At 57.2% G+C, this 11,722-nt stretch overlaps 4 protein-coding genes across 4 annotated transcripts in view; 3 read left to right on the top strand and 1 right to left on the bottom strand.

Annotated features, from left to right (window-relative positions):
• Positions 1-122: 122 nt before the first annotated feature.
• On the bottom strand, positions 123-1,804 carry GGTG_01661 (cytochrome P450 3A12; the record flags this gene model as incomplete). The annotated part of the gene is made up of 3 exons (XM_009219428.1): positions 123-208; positions 289-1,409; positions 1,464-1,804. 3 exons carry the CDS (start codon positions 1,802-1,804, stop codon positions 123-125), a joined length of 1,548 nt encoding a protein of 515 aa, XP_009217692.1.
• A 298-nt stretch (positions 1,805-2,102) lies between these two features.
• Positions 2,103-5,524, top strand: GGTG_01660 (seed imbibition protein). The gene is made up of 6 exons (XM_009219427.1): positions 2,103-2,431; positions 2,502-2,636; positions 2,699-3,894; positions 3,955-4,212; positions 4,275-4,969; positions 5,096-5,524. Exons 1-6 carry the CDS (start codon positions 2,369-2,371, stop codon positions 5,299-5,301), a joined length of 2,553 nt encoding a protein of 850 aa, XP_009217691.1. The 5' UTR covers positions 2,103-2,368; the 3' UTR covers positions 5,302-5,524.
• Positions 5,525-5,753: 229 nt separating this feature from the next.
• On the top strand, positions 5,754-8,582 carry GGTG_01659 (hypothetical protein). The gene is made up of 3 exons (XM_009219426.1): positions 5,754-6,188; positions 6,267-7,788; positions 7,886-8,582. Exons 1-3 carry the CDS (start codon positions 5,912-5,914, stop codon positions 7,983-7,985), a joined length of 1,899 nt encoding a protein of 632 aa, XP_009217690.1. The 5' UTR covers positions 5,754-5,911; the 3' UTR covers positions 7,986-8,582.
• Positions 8,583-10,569: 1,987 nt separating this feature from the next.
• The window catches only part of GGTG_01657 (TATA-box-binding protein), a 6,283-nt gene continuing 5,130 nt past the window's right edge, over positions 10,570-11,722 (top strand). Inside the window, exons 1-2 of the mRNA XM_009219424.1 lie at positions 10,570-11,162; positions 11,393-11,691. Of these exons, the coding sequence (XP_009217688.1) occupies positions 11,444-11,691 (248 nt within the window). The 5' untranslated portion in view covers positions 10,570-11,162; positions 11,393-11,443. The remainder of the gene's footprint in view (positions 11,163-11,392; positions 11,692-11,722) is intronic.

The following is an 11,722-nucleotide window of genomic DNA, read 5'->3' as shown; positions in this document are numbered from 1 at the left end:
AATCAGCCTTCTCAAATCGAACAAAGAGCTGTCCGCTCCGTGGCCCAACGGTACTATGTAAAACGCAGTTGGTCAGTTACCACAAAGTACACATCATGGTGGTGAAACGCAATGGCCACGTACTATCCATCGTCTTGCTCGATCCCCGTATCGTTGACGATATGTGTTGTGAAGTTGGAATAGATTGCGGCGGCAATGAGTTTCATCTCTGCAGTTTGTGAGCATGGCTCTGATACGGAACAGCCGTATCTTGGAGCGGAAACTTGTGCCTGGAAGAGCAACACATACCGTGAATGGCAAAGTTTGAGCCTAGGCACATCCTGCCCCCTAATCCAAACGCCCAGAACTGCCTGTTCATTGCTTTTCTCGTCTCGTCGTCCGTTCGATTGGAGAGCCACCGTGTATGATCCCAGATCTCGGGGTTAGGGAAGGCCTTCTCATCCCGATGCAACGTATGCGCCAGGGCCGAAACTCGTGTCCCTCCGGGTATCTCATAAGGTCCAAGCTTGCACGATGGATAGGGCGTCGCACGAGGTTGAGGGCCAGGGATGGCCGCGTGCAACCGTAGCGTCTCCATGAGCACGGCGTCAAGCAGTTCCAGCGAGTCCAGCATTTTGGGGTTGGCGGGCACGTCATTCTTCGTGTTTAGCTCCATGGACAATAGTTCGGCGTGCAGGCTTTGCTGCAGGTCGCGGTTTTTAGACAGATGCCAAACCAGGTACGTCATTGTTATGCCCACTGTTTCGTGGCCGGCAAGCACTTGGTCGAAGAGCTCCGAGGCTACCGACAGGTCATATTGACTGATAGCTGTAGGATAGAGAATCGAATCCGCGCCAAGCTTTTTCTCCCGTTCAAGTCCGGCGAGCAACGCCCTCGTAACGACGGCTTCGTCCGCATAGCTGGAAGATGCTCCGGTAGCGGCAAGAACAGCATCGTCGGCCAGGGTGGCGGCGCACATGCTGCGATTCCAGTCCTCCAGCTCCTTGTTCGCGGCATCAACCCATGATGGGTACAACCGTATGCCGAGCTTGGAGAGGCGTCGTGTGAGCCAGGGCAACTCTTGGTTGAAGAACGGGTAGTTCGCTCTCGCGGCATAGAGCTGTATCCAGTGTTCCCTGTAGCCTGGCCTGTCTAGGAATTTGGTCGAGTGACGGATGCCAAAGATGTAGGCCGAGATAAAGTCCATGGAAGTAGCCAAGAATAGCGAGTGCACGTCGATTCCGTGCGGTTTCTGATTTTCTACCATCGACTCCTGTACGATGCCGAGTAGCCGCTCGTACAATATAACTTTGGCTTGCGCCCTCAATGCCTCGCAAGACTGTATGAAGGATTTGGAGTATACGTTTGACACCATCCGCTTTCTAAGAGAATGTTCGCGGCTCGTCTGGGCCGAGAACATGCAGGGGACGCTGCTGATTCGTTAGCTCCAGCTCGGCCCAAGAACAGAAGTATAATATACGCACCCATAGTTGTCGAAAATGGAGTACCACGATGTTTTGTCGAAGCCGCCCTGGTAGATAGTCTTGACGGCGCCAGCGTCGTCGACACTGATTTCGTTGGGGCCGACACGCACAAAAGGGCCAAGTCTTCGGTGAGCCCGCTGAAGAGTCCTGTTCTCCCGACGCTGGAAGCGCACCAGGAGGATCCAGAGCGGCGAGATGCGCGCAAGCCAATGCGCATTAGGAATTCGACACAGCGGCGACAAGACGGCTGGGTAGACTAAGAAGCGGTATATCAGGAAGCACAGAGAGACGGAGCCGACGGGCAGCACCAATGATGAGAAAAGAAGCGACGAAAGTGCCATGGTCGAAATTATGGGAGAGTGGTGGATGTGTAGACCTTCCCCATACTCCTGCAGCAACAGTTGGCGATGAGCGAAGGTGAAGTCGAAACACCACCCCCACATTCCACTCCGGCTGCATTATGCAGAGTGAGGTCAGCACCTCTTGCGCTGGGTGCTGTGTGGCCATGCAGGATGAGCGTCACGTGTGGCAGCAACCACCTCACGAGGGGAAATATTTTGTCATTTATTTAGATAGGTATTTACTTTGCTTCTGGTTACTTATTGCTACCTAGTTTTCTTATTGTGTGCTTTTTTTTTCTTTTTTTTTCTCGCTCTATCGTTCTTGGTCGTTGGGCAGGGTGCCCGAGGGTCGGAAATTCAATAAACTGCCCATTCACCGATCGCGGCTTCGTTCCTGCCCTTGAAGAGACCCGATTCTGAGCTCAGCGCTGTTGTGCCTGCCACTTCCCGCTTCGGGTGTTTAAAACCGCGGGGCAGGCGATGTGGCTATAGGGACACGCCGCTAGACGGGACGCCCTGACACACACGACGTTCCGCGGTATATACCAACTCCCCAAGGTGACAATGAGGCCGCGACTGGTATGCGATCCACCACTGGGCTTTGTGACGCCCATACAAGGCAGCCAGGTATGGTATCTGCGCGTATTTAGTTGAACTCCCTGTGGCCCTCTTTGCGTCTGACCCAAGAGATATGCAGGCTTGCTTCACCTTCGCCATCTCGCTGTGCTATGGGCCAGGGGCTCACGGCAACGTCGACCGCGTTTCGGAAGTTGTTGTCTGGCACGATAATACTGAAGACGGCACCTGGGCGGAGCTGGCATTGATGCACCGCGTAAGTCCGTTCCCAGCAAAGCAAGGGGCCGACGCTGGCCTGGTCTAACGGACGCACTACAGTTAGGCTGCCTCCCCCAAGGGAGTGATGGCAGAAGCGTATACTTCAGCGGCTCCCTTGCAAGGGCTTCGGGCCATGTCTCGAGCTTCCGGTTCACCGTCAAGTTCCGACTCGAATCCGATACCCAATGGCAATGGGCCAAGGAAATATCAAGACTGGGCGATGGGGAGGTCATATTTGTTCCCCAACAGCTGCCGAACGATAGCCTTATTTGCTACCTCACGAGCCCAGACCATGATATTCACATCGAGCCCGGGCTTGAAAAGTCCGAGGCTTGCCTCAGCTGGGAGCTGTCCATATCCGTTGCTGCTGCCCAAGGACGACGGTCCGGATATTCCACTGTCACTCTGGGCACGCCAGTCCGTGCCTTGCGATGGTTTGCCATCGTGAGGCATAATGAGGCATGGTTCGGTCCTCGCCAGGGCCGCGGTCGAGTTTCCCTTGACAAGGATGGGATTTTAGTATCTATTCTCAGAGATGATGGCATACATCTCGTGATGCTGGCCTTGAGTTTCGGGGACGTCCTCACAACACTCAGCTCTGATAACAACGGGAATATCCTAGCTCGATGCCGCAATGACAGGCCATCCACAGGCACAGGGCGTGTCTTTGTCGCCACAGCGACGCAAGCCGACGTCGCGATCGCTACCGTGTTCGGGGCAGCCAGGAACCTTGTCCGTTCATATGCTCGGAAAGAAAGTATAGGTTGCCACACTGAGCCTGCTGCACAGGCCAAGCATCAGCTGGAGGACTGGCACGATGGACTCGCCTACTGTACCTGGAACGGACTGGGACAGAACTTGACACCCGCCAAGATAATAGATGCTCTTGACAGGCTGGGCTCAAGTGGGATTCACGCTACAAATCTGATTATCGACGACAACTGGCAGTCTCTGGACTTTGCTAGCGAATCCAATTTCCAGCACCGCTGGACCGCCTTCGAAGCCAACAAGGAGAATTTCCCAGGCGGCCTCAAAGCTCTAACCTCGGTGATACGCCGCCGCTTCCCCTTCATCCGAAACATCGCGGTCTGGCATGGGGTCTTTGGGTATTGGGGTGGCGTAGCCCCCACTGGTGACATTGCCCAGACGTACACCTTGCGAACAGTAAAGCGGCGCGAGGGCATATGGCTTGGCGGAGGGGACATGACCACGGTGGACGGACCCGATGCCCACTCGCTGTTTGATGATTTCTACCGGTTCGCCTCACTACCCTTCCGCTTCCCAAATCTCCTTGGCACGCTGACTGACCCGTGCAGCTTTCTTGTGGAGTCTGGGGTGAACGCCGTCAAGACTGACACGCAAAGCTTTCTGGACTACCCCGAGCATGCGGACGACCGGTCGGCGCTCACAGCATCTTATCAGAAAGCATGGCGTTCTGCCCTTGTCAAGCACTTTGACGGGAAAGCCATTGCATGCATGGCCCAGATCCCCCAGAGTATTCCCGAGTTTCTGAGGGACGACTGGCCTGTATTAATGATGCGGAACTCGGACGACTTCTTTCCCGACGATGCAGGGTAATGTCATGTCCTATAAACGCCTTCCATATTATTGCATTCGTTAACCGTGTTGTTATCAGCTCCCACACTTGGCATGTCTTCTGCAACGCACATATTGCTCTCCTTAGCCAGCATCTACGCATCTTTCCGGATTGGGACATGTTCCAAACAGTGCACCACTTTTCGCGATTCCATGCCGCCGCACGTTGCCTATCTGGCGGCCCAATATATATCACTGACAACCCTGGCCAGCACGACGGCAACCTTATCGAAGAGATGACAGCAAAGACCCCTGATGGCCGGCTGCTGATTCTACGACCAGAGGTAGTTGGGAGAACGGCAGAAATGTACCTCGAGCATACGGACGGTCGGCTTCTAAGGATACAGGCGCGGCACGGTCAAGCCTCGATGCTTGGACTCTTCAACATGGGCTCCGCGGCCCTAACCGAGCTTGTGTTTCTGCGAGACTTCCTCTCCTCCCCAGATACGAATCCTTCCGCCAAATTCATTGTATACCGGCATGGGTCAGCCAGGCTCACAGGCCCATACACGCTCTGTTCCGATGATCCTGTCGCGGAGCTCACGATTGCGGAACGGGGTGCTGAAATTTTGACAGCGCATGTTGTGCGCAAGGTTGGCGGCTCTGGTCTGGCCATCCTGGGTCTGCTTGGGAAGATGTCTGGCGCGGCAGCGATAATCGCAACCGAGTATCACGAGCAGCCGTCTTCTTCGACGCTCCAGCTTCGGGTGTCTCTCAAAGCGCTAGGAATCCTTGGTATTTATCCTCCCTGAACCCTGTGCTATGCTCAATCGACTGCCACAATCCGGCAAAGAACGAAAGAAGAAATACGGCCAACTGAACAATAGGAACGAGAATGGCTGACAGCTATGGTTCATCTAGGTATTTATACCTCGTGTCCTAGCTTCGAGCCCAGCTCGGTCGGGGTCGTCGCCCGAGGGTCAGAGGCCCAGGACCTCGGCAGGCACCTCGAATTCGCGGACCAGATACTCAGACTTGATTTAGTAGGCATATGGGAAAGCTTCAACAAGCTGCCGTGCGGCAAGAAGGATTCCAATGTTGATCTTGTCATCACATTTCCGGTCTGAGCTGCACGTCGCCGCCATGGTCACTTACGGGGCTGTATTGCTTTTTCTTTCCCTTCTCTCATTTGAACAGCTCATATCTCTGCCTTGTGAAAGCTCCCACAATGCGTACGCGCTTGGACTCGGTGCCGCGCGGGGTGCATTTACTAGGCCGCTGAAGGGCGAGCCGACGATAGGCGTGAGACCAGACATATTCCAAAATACAAACAACCATTCCCAGTGGGCGTCCAAGTCGTCCCTCTCGGCCGTACCCGAACTCAGCCACAGGGCCAGCGGCGGTTCAAATGGTGGATCGGTCGTCGGCTGCTGAGCCGGCTTCCTTCGGCAAAGAATGCGCTGGGCTTAGGACTGATGTGCGTGTGGTGTCACATGCGTCGGCCGCCCAAGATGGAATTTGTGATAATTGCTGTAACCGGATTGGCTGCAGCGACTCGCCTCAGCTGGCCAGGGGGTGTAGAAAAAAAAAGAAACGTCATAGCTCCCGCGGGAATGGAATGCCATTGAGCCTGTCACTAAGACCCCCCACCATCAAGTCTAGCTCTGGACACGATTTCTCGACACGGCGATGTGCAGGTAGACTCGGGGTGGAATCCATTGATTTACCAGGTACCCTATGTCTGCGCTGGCCAGAGGAGCGGCGCGGAGCCGCCTCGGTCGCAATGCCTTCGCTCCGCCCCTGCTCGCCACCGTTGTTCCAAGGGCGGCTTTCTCGTCCCGCCACGCCCTGAACAGGTTGGCGCGAAGACCGATACAGAGCCCTGCGCCCTGGAGGGGAAGGAGGCCGTTCTCGGTTACCGCATCGCAGCATACAGCCAGCCAAGCCGAGCCGTTCGATGTTCAAGCGATCGAGAGGGAAAGCGACCAGGTGGACGTGTGCATCGTCGGCGGAGGTGAGACAAAAGGCAGGCATGGCAGGCAGCACAATATTCGCTGACAATTGAGGGCAAAACATCGTCGCCGCCTCGCAGGTCCGGCCGGTCTCAGCGCAGCCATCCGGCTTAAGCAACTGGCGAACGAAGCGGGCAATGAGGACTTCAGGGTCCTGCTGCTCGAGAAGGCGGGCGAGCTGGGTGCGCACACCGTCTCGGGCGCCGTGATCCAACCGACTGCCATCGGCGAGCTCATCCCCAACTGGCTCGACCCCGAGAACCCCGACCGATTCGAGCACGCGACCCCCGCTGGCGGCGACCGCATGCGCTTCCTGACAAAGTCCATGGCCATCCCGCTCCCCGCGCCGCCCCAGATGCACAACCACGGGAACTACATTCTGAGCCTGGGCCAGTTCAACGCCTGGCTGGGTGCCCGGGCTGAGGAGGTCGGTGTCGAGGTCTACCCAGGCTTCGCCGCGTCCGAGGTTGTGTACAAACCCGACGGCTCTGTGCTCGGCGTCGCCACAAACGACTTAGGCATTGGCCGCGACGGCCGACCCAAGGACTCCTTCGAGCGCGGCATGGAGTTCCACGCCCGCTGCACTCTGTTCGCCGAGGGCTGCCACGGCAGCCTGAGCAAGCAGGTGATCAAAAAGTTCGATCTGCGCCGCGAGAGCCAGCCGCAGACATACGGTCTCGGGCTCAAGGAGGTCTGGGAGGTCGACCCTGCCAAGTTCCGAAAGGGCGAGATCACGCACTCGCTCGGCTACCCACTTTCCAAGGACGTCTACGGTGGCGGCTGGATGTATCACTTTGGCGAGAACCTCGTCTCAGTCGGCCTTGTCGTAGCGCTCGATTACGCGAACCCGTGGCTGTCACCCTACGGCGAGTTCCAGAAGATGAAGAAGCACCCGCTCTACCGCGAGGTGCTCGAGGGTGGCAAGTGCATCTCGTACGCCGCCAAGTCCCTGATCGAGGGCGGGTTCCAATCGATCCCCAAGGTCGCCTTCCCCGGAGGCGCTCTGATCGGCGATTCGGCTGGCTTCGTCAACGTGCCCAAGGTGAAGGGCACGCACAACGCCATGAAGTCGGGCATGCTGGCCGCCGAGGCGGCATGGAAGGCACTCGGCGGCGTCGACAGCGACGGCTCGGTCTTCCTGTACGACTACGAGGACTCGCTGCGCCAGTCGAGCGTCTGGAAGGAGCTCAAGGAGGTGCGCAACATCCGCCCGTCGTTCCACTCGCCCCTGGGCATGTACGGCGGTATCCTGTACTCTGGACTCGAGACGTACCTCCTCAAGGGCCGCGTGCCCTGGACCCTGAAACACAAGACGCCCGACCACCTGGCCACCAAGCCCGCGGACCAGTGCGAGAAGATCGAGTACGAGAAGCCCGACGGCAAGCTCACGTTCGACATCCTCACCAGCGTGTCCCGCACCGGTACCAACCACGAAGAGGATCAGCCTGTGCACCTGCAGGTCAAGGACTGGGACCAGCACGCCGTCGACACTTGGCCCAAGTTCAAGGGGCTGGAGAATCGATTCTGCCCGGCCGGCGTCTACGAGTACGTCGAGGATCCTTCCAAGGAGCTCGGAGTTCGGTTCCAGATCAACGCGCAAAAGTAAGCCAAACAAACCGTCCCCGATCGCGGCTTGGTTGTGCCGCCCGTTGGTTTTTGTTTCGTGAGCACTGACCATGTCCGTTTGCGCCCCCATCAGCTGCATCCACTGTAAAACATGCGATATCAAGGCGCCCCTGCAGGACATCAACTGGCAGACGCCACAGGGATCGGAAGGCCCCAAGTATTACATGACGTGAAGGCGAGGGGGGATCATGTTTCTGTCTCGGACGAGGCATGTACTTGTAAGAAAATGGTGCGAGTTCTGTTTGGGGGGGTCATGTTTGCTTCGTTTTTTTTTCAATAGATGTGATGACCGGTTGTCTTGGCGTTACGCCCGATGGCCGGGAGAGCAAAACCCGGCACTTAACACGACTAGCTCGCGCGTCGTCGCTCATGGTGACCGGACAGGCGGCGCGAATGTGTCGCGACAGGCACGCGATGATGACGCGAATGTGCAGCACCACCCTGGCCCAGCCCGGCGGGCGTACAGTGCGCAAGCCTCATCTCTCGTGCCGAGGTCGCACGTCGTTGCCTCGGGCGCACGCCGGCGGCAGGGGGTAAGGGGTGCGTGCTGGACCGGCTGGGATCGCGCTTGAGTTCTCTGGTGGTTGGTGTGGGTGGCATCGCTTCATCAAGAGACAATCAATCGACTGCCGCAGCCATGCATTAGCCCGCCAATTTTGGCAGTGTCAAGATAACGGGGGAGTAAGCACGGGGCAGGCTGTCGCTCTCGCTCGGTATTTTTGTTCATTACTATTTGCGCTCTAGCATCAGCTCTATTTGGGATCGATAAATCCATCACCTGGTGATTGATTTTATTTCTTCTTGTTCCTTGTTCGCTGTGTTCCTTGCCTCTTGCTTACTGCTTGTTTGTTGGCTGCGACCGCACCATCGGTCAGAGCTGGGGAAATTCCGCTTGTGACAAATCGGTCAGAGATGAGCGGGAAAATCATGGGCAGCTTCAGGGGCCTGGGGCCACCAAGGCTGCCTGCATGGTCGGCGCCATGGGCCATGGGTGGGAAGCGGTTGGTTGGGGGGCTTGGCCCCAAGGACGGCAAAGCAAACCGAGCACGACGCGACGTGATTGGTGCGCAGCAGTGAGTCATTGGGGAAAAGTAGAAAAAAAAAGAGGCCGCAAGGGGCGAGGAGTCGGCTCGCACGGACATGGATAGCGCGCCAAGGAGCAAAGTACCAGTACATCAGGAGGGAGGACGCCTGTCGGCGCCCGTGCCAAACCAGCCTGAAAAAAAAATCGCCAGGGAGGGAGGGGGGCCTAGGGAGTGGCTGGAACTTTCCACACCACGCAAAGGGGAGCGAACCGGGCGAGGTGGGAAAAAAGGGGGGAGGGGGCCTGGCTGCAGTCACAGGAGTCAGGCAGCATTGAGGATGCGCGGCCTCTTGAGACTGTCACGTCTGGACCATCCGCAATCAGGCATGATCTTTGCCGTGGACTGCCTCAAGCCACAGTTGGCATGACATGATGCGAGAAGAACCCGACGAAAACAACGTGCACGAATGCAGGAGTATGGCGGCAGGCTGGTTTGGGGTGACAAAGAAATGGGGATGTGAAGGGAGCATCGTGTGACAGGAAGCGGCGAAGAAGGAGAGGGAGGGACGAGGTCAGGTTGTGTGCGAAATGAGCACCGAATGAATGTGCGTGGGATGGAAACAGAAAGCAACAAAGGATTTGTGAAGGAGGGAGAAATTTTGGCGACTGGCGCCAGGGAATGAGGATCGGAGGGCCCGGGCTGTGCACGGTTGGCGGGCGGACAAAAAGCAACACACAGAAAACAAAGAGCACCGACGGCTGGCAATGGGCTTGCACCGCTTGGAGTTGGGACACCCTTGTTACCGCCCGGTGATTTGGCCCGTGGCGAATGGGAGGCTCCATGTAACGATGGGGCAATTTCGTGCTCGGGAGGGAAAATTGCGGCGGGACCAAGGCAGGCTGGGTTTAATGACGCCCTTCTTGGGCCGGACTGGGGCCACCCACCGAATCGAGTCGGTCACGGGGATGGATGAAGGGCGAGAAGGGAATGGAAAAGCCAAAGCCAAAGGCATCGAAACCAGTTGATTGCGATCGCTTTCCTTCCAGACTCACGCAAGAAGAAAAAAGGTGAAGGGGTAAGAAAGGGCGAGTTTGTCGAGCACCGCCTAGGCCGTGGTCCATGTTTGTTTTGGGGGTGCCGAAGGTTCTGTCTGGCGTGCCGCCATGGAGGCCCAAGGCCTTACCGGGGAGCCGAGGTAGCGCGCTGGGCTCTGCAAGACGGCGATCAAGCTGTCGTTGACGGGGAGGTGGTCAATAGTCTCCCTAGGATGGTTGCGGTAGACGTCAACACGGGAAGATGCTCCAGAGGATAAGAAGAACGACGGCGACGGCGAGAGCTGACGGCCTGGCGGCTGCTTCGAATTCCGACCAGTTCCGGATGTCTGGATGTCGCTTATCAGGAAACCGAGGAATCGGCAGGAAAGGAGCCCGCAGGAGCTGGCACTCGCGTGTGTGGAGGCAGGAGCTGATCGGGGATGGGGGAGGGGAAAAGAACATTTCGTGTTTCAAAAGCGAATGAATGGTGGGTTTGGTTGCACCAAGGTGGAATAGTGTCCAAGGCCTGGATGTAGAGCTACATGCGCATCCTGGGCGCGCCATTGGCCGGGAGGCGTGGCAGGACCCACTGGACAAAGGACGCAGCGTTTGCAGTAGGTTACGCCACTCACGCAACCTGGGGCGGTTTCTGCGCGGATATAAATACGGCAGCTTTCCCACTCCTGCCCGTCCTTCGGAATCTGCGCCCTGCCTGTACGTATCTTCTGGGGCTCCACACCACACACACCGAAAACCACCGCCATTTCAGTTTGCCCTCGCATCCTGAATTTCTCCCTTCCCACCCCACCGCTCTTGCGATTTAGTGTGGTCGTCGCTCTCTAGACTTTTTAATACTCCTTTCTTCTCTTTGTCGACGCGGCGTGCCCATCCGGACACCTGGACTGCCGACATCGATCGCAACCCAGGTCCTCGTCGGTGTCGAGAAGAAGCAAGACTCAAGTCGACTGCACGAGTGGTGGCAGTGCGCTTGGCCCAAGTCAGGAATAGAATCCAGTTCCCATTTTCGCTACCTGTTTCTTGTGAGACGACTTTCTCGTTCCGACAGGAACACCGCGAGTGCTTTTAGCGTGCCGAGCAGCTCTCCTGCCGCCGCCGAGTTCTCCGACCGAGACATTCACTTGGCCTTGGTCACCGAGCTGGTTAAGCTGCCACGAGGCGTCTGACGACGTTGAGAGATCATCGTCTTCTTCGCAAGCCCAACCACACCAGGCACCGCCCAAACTGCTCTGAGGGGACACATTTGCTTGTTCATCTCCTCTGACATCAATTGGTAGGCTCTCTTCCTCGTCCAAACCCCTCCTTTCTTTCGGCGTGCACGGGCCACCGCCACTTTCCAGCCACCCGCTTTTCAATAGCTTTTTTTTTTTTGGCCTGCCGTCTCCCCCAACCCGTTTTGGGCATGCCGTTCACTCCAAGCCTTCGTCGCACGCATCGCCATTAGTTGCTGCGCCACGTATTCTTCCAACGATCAGTTTCCCTTACTGACATCTGACACTACAGTCCTGCCAATCCTCTTTTCAAATCGAGACCAGGACTCAAGTTTGGATCAACATGGAGGGCATTCAGACTCATCCTTCCAACGCGGCTCAGGCGAAGGCCTTCACGGCTCCCGGCTCTCTGTCTTTCCCTGGCGGCCACGGCGAGCTCACGCCTCCCAACGACGTCAACGGACAGAGGCCCGTTGTGAATGGCGTTCAGCCGGGTGCTCAAGCCGTCAACGGCACTGGGGTGACTCCCGCGACTCCCGCTGCGACGCCTGCTGCTACCCAAACTGGCAGTGGTCTCACCCCCACTCTTCAGTGAGTTTGCCCTCGCTGGCTGTTTGCTATT

Source organism: Gaeumannomyces tritici (genome assembly GCF_000145635.1).
Source record: "Gaeumannomyces tritici R3-111a-1 unplaced genomic scaffold supercont2.1, whole genome shotgun sequence".
Taxonomy (NCBI): domain Eukaryota; kingdom Fungi; phylum Ascomycota; class Sordariomycetes; order Magnaporthales; family Magnaporthaceae; genus Gaeumannomyces; species Gaeumannomyces tritici.
This window is presented reverse-complemented; position numbering and strand designations above follow the sequence as displayed.